Source organism: Chiloscyllium punctatum, chromosome 45, assembly GCF_047496795.1.
Source record: "Chiloscyllium punctatum isolate Juve2018m chromosome 45, sChiPun1.3, whole genome shotgun sequence".
NCBI lineage: Eukaryota > Metazoa > Chordata > Chondrichthyes > Orectolobiformes > Hemiscylliidae > Chiloscyllium > Chiloscyllium punctatum.
The window spans coordinates 28,520,753-28,532,914 of record NC_092783.1 but is presented as its reverse complement, the minus strand read 5'-3'; the positions used below and the strand labels follow the sequence as shown (position 1 = coordinate 28,532,914).

The window sequence follows — 12,162 nt, the reverse complement described above, 5'->3', positions numbered from 1 at the left end:
GGTAGATTTCCTTCCCTTAAGGATATTAGTGAGCCAGATGGGTTTTTCCAACTGTTGACAATGGTTTCATGGTCCTCAGTAGATCCTTAATTCCAGATTTTTTTATTGAATTCAAATTCCACCTCTACTGTGGCTGGTTTTGAACCTGGGTCCTCAGAACATTATACTGGATTAGTGGTGCTGGAAGAGCACAGCAGTTCAGGCAGCATCCAACGAGCAGCGAAATCAACGTTTCGGGCAAAAGCCCTTCATCAGGAATAAAGGTTAGCTGAGTTTCTGGTATTCATGAGAATACCACATGGTCATCACCTCCCTCTATAGGACTTTATCCAGGACATGCAGGATATTAGTCTAATCTCATCCATTAAAACACAAAGAAAATTGTTTTCAGGTTTTATTTATTAGAAATTTTATGTTGTACAGGTAATGCAACACAGCAAATCTATGAATTCTGGAATGTGGCTTTCAATATTCCTCATCATCCATTTCATCCTCCAGAGAGTCTGCTCCAACCTCCTCATAATCCTTCTCCAAAGCAGCCAGGTCTTCGCGTGCCTCTGAGAACTCTCCCTCTTCCATCCCTTCACCCACGAACCAATGGACAAATGCACGCTTGGCATACATCAGGTCAAACTTGTGATCCAGGCGACACCAGGCCTCAGAAATGGCAGTTGTGTTACTCAGCATACAAACAGCACGTTGAACTTTGGCTAGGTCCCCCTCAGGCACTACAGTGGGAGGCTGGTAATTGATCCCAACCTGACAACGAGAGAGAGCGAGGGAGAGAAAAGGAAAGTATTATTAGATAAAACTAACACCAATAGCAATTCATCACACAGAAAAGGCCAAATACATACAGTAATGTGTAGTACACTCTACTATTGTTTTAGATTAAAATACAGCAACAACAAAACAGAATGGTGTTAGTCATCAGGGTAGAGGTCTGTCATTCAGGGTATTGAGCTGATTGCAATAAACAGCACGAGTAAATTCAAAATTAACAACATAAGCGAACATGAAGAGTTAAGGTTCTTCATACAACAGCCTTGTATAAATATCATTTTTTAAAATTTTACATCCAGTTTGAGTGAATGACTAATCATTAACATGCTCAATAATGACTCCTTTATTAACCAATTTTGTCACCAGATATCTTTCTCCAAGAAATTAGAAAAGAGGTACATCGGCTTGCACATTTGGTTTAAGGGGCTGTCAGGAATAAATAGAATTGGGATTGTACAATCTACAACAAACCAGATACTGAAAGTCAACAGGCAGCACCCACCTGAACTCCAGTCTTTCATTCAGGTTACGGCAGTCACTGGCATTTATTGTCCTGTGACTTTGCCAGTTGGAGGGCACATAGGTTTCAATCTCTGTGGGACTATAGTTACACCTCTGAGACATTTGTTGAGTAGTTATGATAAATCTGACAACTTGATGATCCCGACATTGTACTTCCAGACTATCAAAAAACTACTGTGGGATTTGATCTCTCATTCACTGGATTATTTGCCAGTACCTTACTGGAGTCTTGGCCATCCAGACTGGGTCCTTTACACTTTACAGACACTTTACTAATATGCAATTCCAGGAGAAAGCAAGGAATGCAGATGCTGGAGATCAGAGTCGAGAGTGCGGTGCTGGAAAAGCATAGCAGGTCAGGCAGCATCTGAGGAGCAGGAGAATCGTTTCATCAGGAATGAGGCGTGTGGGCTGGGGGGCTGAGAGATAAATGGGAGGGGGGTGGGGCTGGGGGGGAAGGTAGCTGGGAATATGATAGGTAGATGAAGGTGGGGGAGAAGGTCGGAGAGGAGGGTGGAGCGGATAGGTGGGAAAGATCATGGACAGGTCAAGAGGGCAGTGCAGAGTTGGAGGCTTGGGACTGGGATAGGGTGGGGGGAGGAGAAATGAATAAACTGGTGAAATCCACATTAATTCCGTGTGGTTGCAGGGTCGCAAGGGGGCGTTCTTCCTCCAGGCGTCGGGTGGTTAGGATTTGGTGATGGAGGAGACCCAGGACCTGCATGTCCTGGAGGAGTGGGAGGGGGAATTGAAGTGTTCAGCCATGGGGTGGTGGAATTGGTTGGTGCAGATATCCCAGAGATGTTCTCTGAAATGATCCACAAGTTGGCATCCTGTCTTCCCAATGTAGAGGAGACCACATTGGGTGCAACAGATACAGTATGTGACATTGTGGAGGTACAGGTAAATTGCTGTCAGATGTGGAAAGATCTGCAATTCTAGTCTAATTAGAGCTACATTGACCCAGTCAGGTTTATATTCAGCTTCAGCAAGAATACAATTCAGTGATTCCTTTGAGTGAAGCCACTCACCTTGAACCCAGTGGGGCACCAGTCCACAAATTGGATCGAGCGCTTGCTCTTGATGGTGGCGATGGCAGCATTGACATCCTTGGGCACCACATCTCCTCGGTACAGCATGCAGCATGCCATGTACTTGCCATGGCGGGGGTCACATTTAACCATCTGGTTGCAAGGCTCAAAGCAAGCATTGGTGATTTCCGACACAGATAACTGCTCATGAGAGGCCTTCTCAGCAGAAATGATGGGTGCATAGGTGACCAATGGAAAGTGAATACGAGGGTAAGGGACCAGATTGGTCTGGAACTCTGTCAGGTCTATGTTCAAAGCCCCATCAAAGCGCAATGAAGCCGTTATTGAGGACACAATCTGGCCAATCAGCCGGTTGAGATTAGTGTATGTGGGACGTTCTATATCTAGGTTCCGACGACAGATATCATAAATTGCTTCATTATCCACCATGAAAGCACAGTCAGAGTGTTCCAAGGTAGTGTGAGTGGTGAGGATAGAGTTGTATGGTTCGACCACTGCAGTGGAAACCTGCGGGGCTGGATAAACAGCAAATTCCAGCTTGGATTTCTTCCCATAGTTGACAGACAAACGCTCCATCAACAGAGAGGTGAAGCCAGAGCCTGTGCCTCCCCCAAAACTGTGGAATATTAGGAAACCCTGGAGGCCAGTGCATTGATCCGACTGGAAAGGCAAAGAAAAAGGTTTAGTCAGTCAATGTGAACATTTAGCATTGCAAAGTATTCCCACCAGCCAGAAGGAAACAAAAAACAAACAGTGACTCCCACTACACTTCACTTCTACCAATTCTCACAGTGTTGAAAATCTTGTGAATTTCACATATTTCCTGTGTCATGAATTTGAAGCTGACAGATCAGCATTTAGAATGATATCATCACTAACCAATTAGATTTTTGATTTCTTAAATTCCAATGCTAAACCAATTATATAACATACACAATAGTCAAAGCTGCAGTTCTTCATTTAATTATCTTGTATTTTTCTTTAATTGAAAGGCCCATTGCTCAAAGGCCACAGTGTGCTGGGTGTATCTTCTGGGACTGCATCAACTGAAGGCAGATTTTTCAGTTTGAGCGGGTGCTGTTTACACAACTTCAAAGGATGCCTTGGCAACATTCTGTGTCATCCTATATCAGTTGTTTTTTTAAAAAGGCTGGAGGATAAACTTAGAAATATTGAAACTGGGAGGAGGAGTAGGCCATTCAGCCTTTTGAGCATGCTTCATCATCCAATATGATTGTCTCATTCTCTACCTCAATGTCACAATCCCAATTTCTGCCCACATTCCTTGAAGCTTTTAAAATCTGAAAATATATCTATCTCTTTCTTGAATATATCCAGCAACTTCACTTCCACAGCCTTCTGTGATAGTGAACATCACAGGTTCACGACCCTTTGAGTGAAGAAGTTTCTCCTTTTTGTCAGCCCTAAATGGCCTGCCCAAATCCTGACTCTGTGATCCCTGCTTCTAGACTCCAAACCAGGGAAAACATCCTCTCTGCATTTAGTCTGTCTAACCCTATTAGAATTGTGTAGGTTTCAATCAGATTCCCCCCTCATCCATCTAAATTCTAGTGAATACAGGAGAAAGTGAGGACTGCGGATGCTGGAGATCAGAGCTGAAAATGTGTTGCTGGAAAAGTGCAGCAGGTCAGGCAGCATCTAAGGAGCAGGAGAATCGATGTTTCGGGCATGAGCCCTTCTTCCTCATTCCTGAAGAAGGGCTCATGCCCGAAACGTCGATTCTCCTGCTCCTTGGATGCTGCCTGACCTGCTGCACTTTTCCAGCAACGCATTTTCAGCTCTAGTGAATACAGCCCAAGTTAAACCAATCTTTCCTGATAGGACATTCCTGCCAATCCTAGTTTCAGCCCAGTGAAACACCACTACACACTCTCTACTGCAAGTATGTCTTCTCTTAGGTTCTGCAGGCAAAAATGCATGCAGTACTCCAAGTGTGGTCTCACCAAGGTTTTCTGTAACTGGAGTAAGACATGAACACAAATCCTCTTATATTTAAAGTGTATTTACCATTTGCCTTCCTAATTATTTGCTGCACCTGCTAGCCTATTTCCATTGACTGGTGCACAAGAACAACCAGATCCTTTGTACATTCACATTCCCCAATATGTCACTCTTAAAAGTAACACTCTTCCTTACTGTTGTTCACGTGTATAACTTCACATTTAGTCATGTTGCACTGCATTTGTTATGTGGTTTGCATACTCATTCAACTTGTCTAAATCACCTTGAAGTTTCTTTGCTTCCTCCTTATCCCTCACAATCTCACCCAGGACTATATTGTCAGCAAATTTTGAAATGATGCATTTGGTTCCCTCATTCAGGCCATTTATATATATCATGAGTCGGTAGTTTCCCCATGTACTTGTTGTCCTTGTCATTCTAGGTGATAGAGGTTCTGGATTTGGAAGGTACTGTCAAAGAAACAGTGCAACTAGTGGATGGCACACATTACTGTATGTCCCAGAACATAATTTATAAAATTATGTTAATTTATTCTCTATTATTGGTCCAATATTGTCCAAACATAGTCTGTAGATTTCTGCTAATAAAGCATTTTCATAGAAAGTCATAGCTAGGCTCATCACTTGAAAATTGGTCCTGCTGGGGGCTGTTTACGTGAAAAGAAACAAGATATTCAGCTGTTCAATATTAACCACACTATGGTCCAACAAATAGTCTGTCGCAGGGAGAGAGATGTGACAGATCCACATTGATCTGTGCTAAGTATGCTCTGACATGAAGGGTGATTCCAGCCATCCCGAGTAAAGAATTGAGAGAACAACATAGGAAATTGTGACAAGGACTGAAGGAGAGCACAATATGATGCCAAATGTAGTACAATGGAACATCTGATGACCAAGGAAAGGACACAATCCTTAATTGGAGATGAAGAGCTGCAAACAGGTCAAGAGCCTAACATGTGCTGACTTGTTCATGTGACACTTCCTTGCACTCCCCATCCCAATACTAACCAACTTTCGGACACGGTCCAGGACCATGTCAATGATTTCTTTTCCCACAGTGTAATGTCCTCGGGCATAGTTGTTAGCAGCGTCTTCCTTTCCTGTGATCAATTGTTCTGGATGAAAAAGCTGCCGGTAAATCCCCGTCCTGATCTGGTCTAGAAGAGAAGAAGGTAACAAAGGATCCTCAACAAATTGAAGCACTACACAGGATTGTGCAACACCAGTGAGCACAAAGTGACCCAAGTAGGGAAATGTGAACTGAGTCTCTCTGGTAGGAATAATAGAAGATTGTAATTTCTTTATTGAATGTCCTCACACATAAATCAAAAAAGTTAATATACAGGCACATCAAGCAATTAGGAAGACAAACAAAAATAATATTAGGATTATTGTGAAGGATTTTGAATACAAATTCTTGCTATAACTGTATAATACTAAAAAAAAAGCAAGCACAAGCCAGGTGCTCTGGTTTCCTCCCACAGTCCTGAAGAAGGGCTTATGCCCGAAACGTCGATTCTCCTGCTCCTTGGATGCTGCCCGACCTGCTGCGCTTTTCCAGCAACACATTTTTAAGCTCTGATCTCCAGCATCTGCAGTCCTCACTTTTTCCTCCCACAGTCCAAAGATATGCAGGTCAGGTGAATTGGCCATACTAAATTGCCCATAGTGTTAGGTGTATTAGTCAGAGGGAAATGGGTGGGTTACTCTTCGGAGGGTCGGTGTGGACTTGCTGGGCCGAAGGGCCTGTTTCCATACTGTAGGGAATCTAATCTAATCTAATTTAAAGCCACCCCTTTACCATAGCCTGGGATCACTTAAAAAACCGGACTGCGTGATCCCAAAATGTTCCATAAGACCATAAGGCATAGGAGTGGAAGTAAGGCCATTCAGCCCATCGAGTCCACTCCGCCATTCAATCATGGCTGATGCGCATTTCAGCTCCACTTACCAGTGTTCTCCCCGTAGCCCTTAATTCCTCTAGAGCCCCTATTCCTCTATACACTGACCCAGCCTCCAGCTCCCATTGCTGTGGACAGCTGATTGATGGATTATGCCCAGGAGATAAACAGAAGGCTTCTTTGAAACATGGCAAATCAAACTCTAATTGTTCAGAACTAAGGAAGGGTCACTCAACCTGAAATATTAACTCGGAATCCTCTCTCCAGATTCTGCCAGACTGCTGAGCTTTTCCAGCCATTTCTGTTTGTGTTTCTGTCCTAATTCTTCACCTGGTCGAACAGGAACAGGCATTGACCTGTGGACCACTGTGGAGTGGTCTGCATGGTACCCAGAAAAGGAGGTTTGACCTTACAGACAGTTCTGTTCAAAAGCATTAGATCTTCATTAACAGACAAAGATAAGTCTCAGGACATCTTCCCACCACCACAGTTTACCACTAACCTTCCTCATTCCTTACCTATCACTGAAGGCTCCAGGTCTACAAAGACAGCACGGGGGACGTGTTTTCCTGCTCCTGTTTCATTGAAGAAGGTATTGAAGGAGTCATTATCCCAATCAGCGATCTTACTGCTAGGCATGATCCCATCTGGCTGGATTCCATGCTCAAGGCAGTACAATTCCCAACATGCATTGCCAATCTGGACTCCAGCCTGGCCCACGTGGACAGAGATACACTCTCTCTGAAGGAAGGGCAGAGAAAACATGAAGTGGTTAGTGCATCCTCAGTACCCCTCATTAACATATACCCTCCACAATCCCATCCTGCAATAAAACAGCCAGAGAGAAAGCAAGCTAACGTTTCGAGTCTAGTTGACTCTTCATCAGAGGTCTGATGACTCTTCATCTAGGCTCAAAAGATTAGCTTGCTTTCTCTCCATGGACATTGCCTGTGATCTCTAGCATTTCCAGTATTTTTTCCAGTATAGGTTCCAGCACCTGCAGTAATTTGCTTCAGAAGCCATTATCTGTTCAATATGATTAACATGTCTCAACGTGTAACAACAAGAATTGGATTCTCCCTGCTCTAAAGCCAGGTTGAGCCAACAGGCTGACTGTAAACCACTCCTCAAACTGACTTGGGGCTGAAACCAGGCGTGTCACTGAATTTGAGATCTTGTAAGATTGCTTTCAGGGATAAATTTGCCTTCTCCCCTCTGTGTGCTGACTGCCTCTCACACCAGCAGCAGGGCTAAAAACATAGGGAGGCAATTTAGAAAAATTTAAAAAAGGCTTCAAATTCCAGGTTTCTCAGAGTTCTGAGAAGCCCTCCAGACATTGTGAACAAGACCTTAACATGGGCTGAGAGGGTTGGGAGAGCAGGGAGTTGTCAAACCGGCTCAGCCTGTCAGCTAGGTAAAAACAATGACTGCAGATGCTGGAAACCAAAATCTGGATTAGTGATGCTAGAAAAGCACAGCAGTTCAGGCAGCATCCGAGGAGCAGTAAAATCGACGTTTCGGGCAAAAGCCCTTCATCAGGAATAAAGGCAGAGAGCCTGAAGGGTGGAGAGATAAGTGAGAGGAGGGTCAGGGTGGGGGTTGGGGAGAAAGTAGCCTGTCATCTCACTGTTCGCTATTCTATTAGCCAGGATGAGTTAAAGCAGACGTCTCGAATAGATGTACACGACACTGGACGTAAAAGTGAATTAGTCAAGGCTTTTTTGGGGGTTGGACTAATGCCCACGGCTGATGGATTCAAGCACAGCACCATTCCCAGGTTGCCAAGGTTGGAGTTGCTGAGGGGACACAGATATAATCAGGAAAAGCTCCACTCACTCCAGAGAGGAGTCCCACTGATCACCTCAGCGCCCTGTCAATGAGGAAATAAGTCCCAGAGTCAAACAACAGCGAGACGGGGGTAGCTTTGCTCAGAAAACTGTGCCAACTTATGGCTCTCTATAAACACCCGACCCAAGTTTCAGCTGTGCAGGAGGCAGACAGGGACCCCACTCCCACCGGATCCCTCTCCGGGACCCCACTCCCTCCGGATCCCTCTCCGGGACCCCACTCCCTCCGGATCCCTCTCCGGGACCCCACTCCCTCCGCATCCCTCTCTAGGACCCCACTCCCATCGGATCCCTCTCCGGGACCCCACTCCCTCCGGATCCCTCTCTAGGACCCCACTCCCACCGGATCCCTCTCTAGGACCCCACTCCCACCGGATTCCTCTCCGGGACCCCACTCCCACCGGATTCCTCTCCGGGACCCCACTCCCTCCGGATCCCTCTCCGGGACCCCACTCCCATCGGATCCCTCTCTAGGACCCCACTCCTTCCGGATCCCTCTCTAGGACCCCACTCCCACCGGGATCCCCCCTGCCCCCCACGCCCACCCACCCCAGGCTCCTGAACTTACCATCCTTCCAGCCGCTTCCCTCTCCCAGCTACTGCAATCGGAAAAGCCGCCCGCCCTCCGTTAAATCGGGAGCGGCTGCGGGCGGGGTTTCCGCACCATCCAGAGAGCCGGGGGCAAAGAAGGTAAGACTCTCTCTCTCTCTCTCTGTCCATCACACCGATCCCGGGCATCCTGTGGGGAAGAGCCTGTCAAAGAAGCCTCAATTCTTTAGAGGAAATTTGTCCTTACTCATACCAGACAAAATCCCAACGGGTCTCCACGGGATTCTCTCTGAAGTCCCACTATCCTTTCCGTTGTGTGCCGAGCCCATTACTACCGGTTAAGGAGAAGAATTATCCACCCGGGAAATTCCGTGTCACCGGTCATGGATTTTGCGGATTTGTGCCAGCTGATCAGAACTAGACAGGCGTTGCAGGAGATGGGTTAGACATTGGCTTTGAGTTCACTGGCATTCCTTTCTTCAGTTCCTTTTCCACACTTCTTGTAGCCGGCTGATGTTCCAGGAGGCTCCTCCCAGTCAGTTTCTACTGAACAAGGGTCTCCCACTCATTCACGCTGATGTGCCGTTTCCTGAGGGAAGCTTTCAAAAGAAGTGTTTGAAATGCTTCATATGTCCTTCTCCCATTCAAGTGCCTTTCTTGAACTGGGTGAAGATTTGCTTTGGTAGTCAGAACTCTTGGCATCCTAAACATGTGGCCAGTGGACCTGGTTTTGGATGACTATGGCCTTGATGCCAGTGCCCTTGGCAGCTTCATGGACATTGATGTTAGTACACTTGTCCTCCCAGCTGATGTGGAGAATTTGTCTCAAACAGCTGATGGTACTTCTCAAGGGTCTTGATGTTCTAGGTTGGTGCCCTGTGTGAGACATCTTTTAACATGGGAATGCTATTGCGCATCAGCAGACACATGGTCCTTGATGGTAGATCCTGCTCCAGTGGCAATCAAATCTGAACAGGTGGAGATCCTCCTACTGCTTCAGCCTTCATCTGCCCTTGCAGCTGTTGATATCACACCAATATCTTCTGCTTGAATTGCTGTTGAGAATTGTTTGGAAATGCACTTTTGTCTAGTCCCTTCTCTCTACTACCATGGTGGCTCTCTCAGGAGTTGAAAACTCCTGATGGTTTCACTCTCAGGAACAACAGAATACTCAAGTCTTTCCACAGCAGCAAAGGAAGGTGTCCAATGTTGCTGGATCTGTTAAAACCCTATTGAAGTTTATAGGCATGGTGGCTCAGTGGTTAGCTCTGCTACCTCACAGCACCAGGGTCCCAGGTTCAATTCCAGCCGAGGGCAACTGTTTGTGTGGAGTTTGCACATTCTCCCCGTGTCTCTGTGGGTTTCCTCCGGGTGCTCCGGTTTCCACCCACAATCCAAAAATGTGCAGGTCAGGTGAATTGGCCATGCTAAATTGCCCATAGTGTTAGGTGCATTAGTCAGAGGGAAATAGGTCTGGGCGGGTTTCTCTTTGGAAGGTCGGTGTGGACTTGTTGGGCCGAAGGGCTTGTTTCCACACTGTAGGGAATCTAATTTAATCTTGTAACAGTGGCTGTCATGGTGCAGAGGGAGTGTCCTTACTTCTGAGGCTTCAAGTCCCACCTCTTCAAAGCTGTGTCATAATATGTTTGGACAGTTTGACTACAAATACCTAAACCTTGTGATCTTTAATGCCGAGAAGGAACTGCCTTTAATACCCAGTGAATCTGTTCTCTAATATTTTCCGCAGTACTGAGAACACTTACAATTCAGAATGCTACATTTTAGCCAAAAATACATCACTTCCTGACAGTTCATTCAATCTATTATGTTTTAAGTCAATTTCCACATCATTTGAAATATTCTTTTGTTGCTCATTTTAGTCTTATAATAAATTATTTTGTTTCCATTTGTGAGGTTTGACACCACTCTATGCAAACCATTGCACTTCATACAAATTAGATGTGGCCCTAAAATAAAGGCTGATAAAAGTACGTTCTGATAAAGGATTATAGTCAATTATCATTATTATTTGTAAATGTGTTTGAAAGTAGAGGTAAATGAATTTTTGGTTTTCAGTTGTGTGAAGATAACTTGTATTTTGTAAGGGTCAGAAAGGTTTATCTGACAGCCTGTAAGAGATTAATGGAAAGGGCCCAAAAGCAGGTTCAATACAGAAGAATTTTGACTAGCAAAAGGGCAAATTAGTTTTTACAGTCTGCAAGCCAGCGCTCGAAAGACATCTCAAGCGATTTTAGTATTTCAGATGAAGGAGACTTGGATAAGCTTTTCTTAGGATCTATGAGAAAATGAATGAGTTAACCTATCTGTGTCTCAGGTGCAGACAGAGAAGTATGTCAGGTGAACGTGCAGAAAGGAAACACAATATTTTTTACTGTTTATAGTATCTTTCCAAATTTGCGATATAAATAGCTTTGCTTTTTGCCTATTCTTTTGTGTAATTCTCATTGTATTGGAGATACATTTGCAACAGCAGAACTGGAAGATTCTTTATCTGCTGTCAGGAAGCACTAAACAGCCACGGGATAACAAGAATTCAAAAGATATTTACAGTGTTGATGGCTGATCTAGGGCACCACATTGCAACTATGGTCTCAGGTTAAAACTTTACACTGTCAGGACACCACAATGATTTTAAAACTGCATAATCTTTTATCTGCTTGTTTTTATATCAGACGCTATTCCGTTTTTTAAAAAGTCTGATGTCAAATTAATGCCTCAATTGATGTTTAATGTCACATCTTTATTATTTTATTAGTAAGTAGTAAAATTCCTCTGTCTCACACGATAAATTTAGTAATTGGCTCTGTAATGTTTCTGGTGAACTAGTTAACTTTGTTTTAATTGGAGTGAGGTATAACTGCATGTTAAAAAGATTGACTAAGAAGATGAGGTGCAATTCACTCTCATCTGGTCGTATCACATTTCCTTAGTCTTCCTAATTACTTTATCTGCCTGCTGACATTTGTGATTCATGTGCGTGTACTGCAGCATTTGACTGTTTCTCTCCATTTAAATATCCTGCTGCTTTTACAATTTTTTTCTGCCGAAGTGGACAAATTCACTTTTTCATTGTTACGTTTTTGGCCATTCCCTTAACCTAATTATATTCCTTCACAGACTCTATCCTCGTGATTTGCTTTCCTACCTATCTTCACATCATCATCAAATTTAGCTGCAATACAGTTGGTTCCTTTAATCATTAAGATTGTTAATGGGTGAGATTGTACCAAGGCTTCCTGTAGCACTCCATTAACTAGTTTACCATCCCTGATAATGACCCATTTATCCTGATTCCATCTGCTGCTACTAATCCTCTATCGAAGCTAGTATCTGCCCAACATCTTTAGCTCTTATCATGAATAGTAACTTTTATTATGAGGCATCTTTCAAATGCCTTATAGAAATTCAAACACACACCTACAACTTTCCTTTATCCACCCTGTTTATTACAAAATCATATTGATCCTGCCTGATTATATAATGATTTTCTCAATGTAGAAGC

General features: G+C 44.2%; 1 protein-coding gene across 2 annotated transcripts; it reads right to left on the bottom strand.

The window, feature by feature from the left end:
• Positions 1-381: 381 nt before the first annotated feature.
• Positions 382-8,812, bottom strand: LOC140467257 (tubulin alpha chain, testis-specific-like). 2 transcript variants are annotated; one of them, XM_072563504.1, is made up of 5 exons: positions 8,659-8,812; positions 6,762-6,984; positions 5,351-5,499; positions 2,337-3,017; positions 382-759 (listed from the first exon to the last, which is right to left on the bottom strand). In XM_072563504.1, exons 1-5 carry the CDS (start codon positions 8,659-8,661, stop codon positions 466-468), a joined length of 1,350 nt encoding a protein of 449 aa, XP_072419605.1. In that variant the 5' UTR covers positions 8,662-8,812; the 3' UTR covers positions 382-465. The 2 variants fall into 2 exon arrangements, with proteins under 2 accessions (XP_072419605.1, XP_072419606.1); XM_072563505.1 differs by lacking the exon at positions 8,659-8,812.
• Positions 8,813-12,162: the final 3,350 nt, after the last annotated feature.

Coding starts and splice junctions, on each gene's coding strand:
- LOC140467257 (XM_072563504.1), bottom strand. Junction 5,500..6,761: donor CCTGGAGCCTTCAGTGATAG/GTAAGGAATGAG, acceptor CTTCTCTTCTAG/ACCAGATCAGGACGGGGATT. Junction 760..2,336: donor GGTGCCCCACTGGGTTCAAG/GTGAGTGGCTTC, acceptor TCTCGTTGTCAG/GTTGGGATCAATTACCAGCC.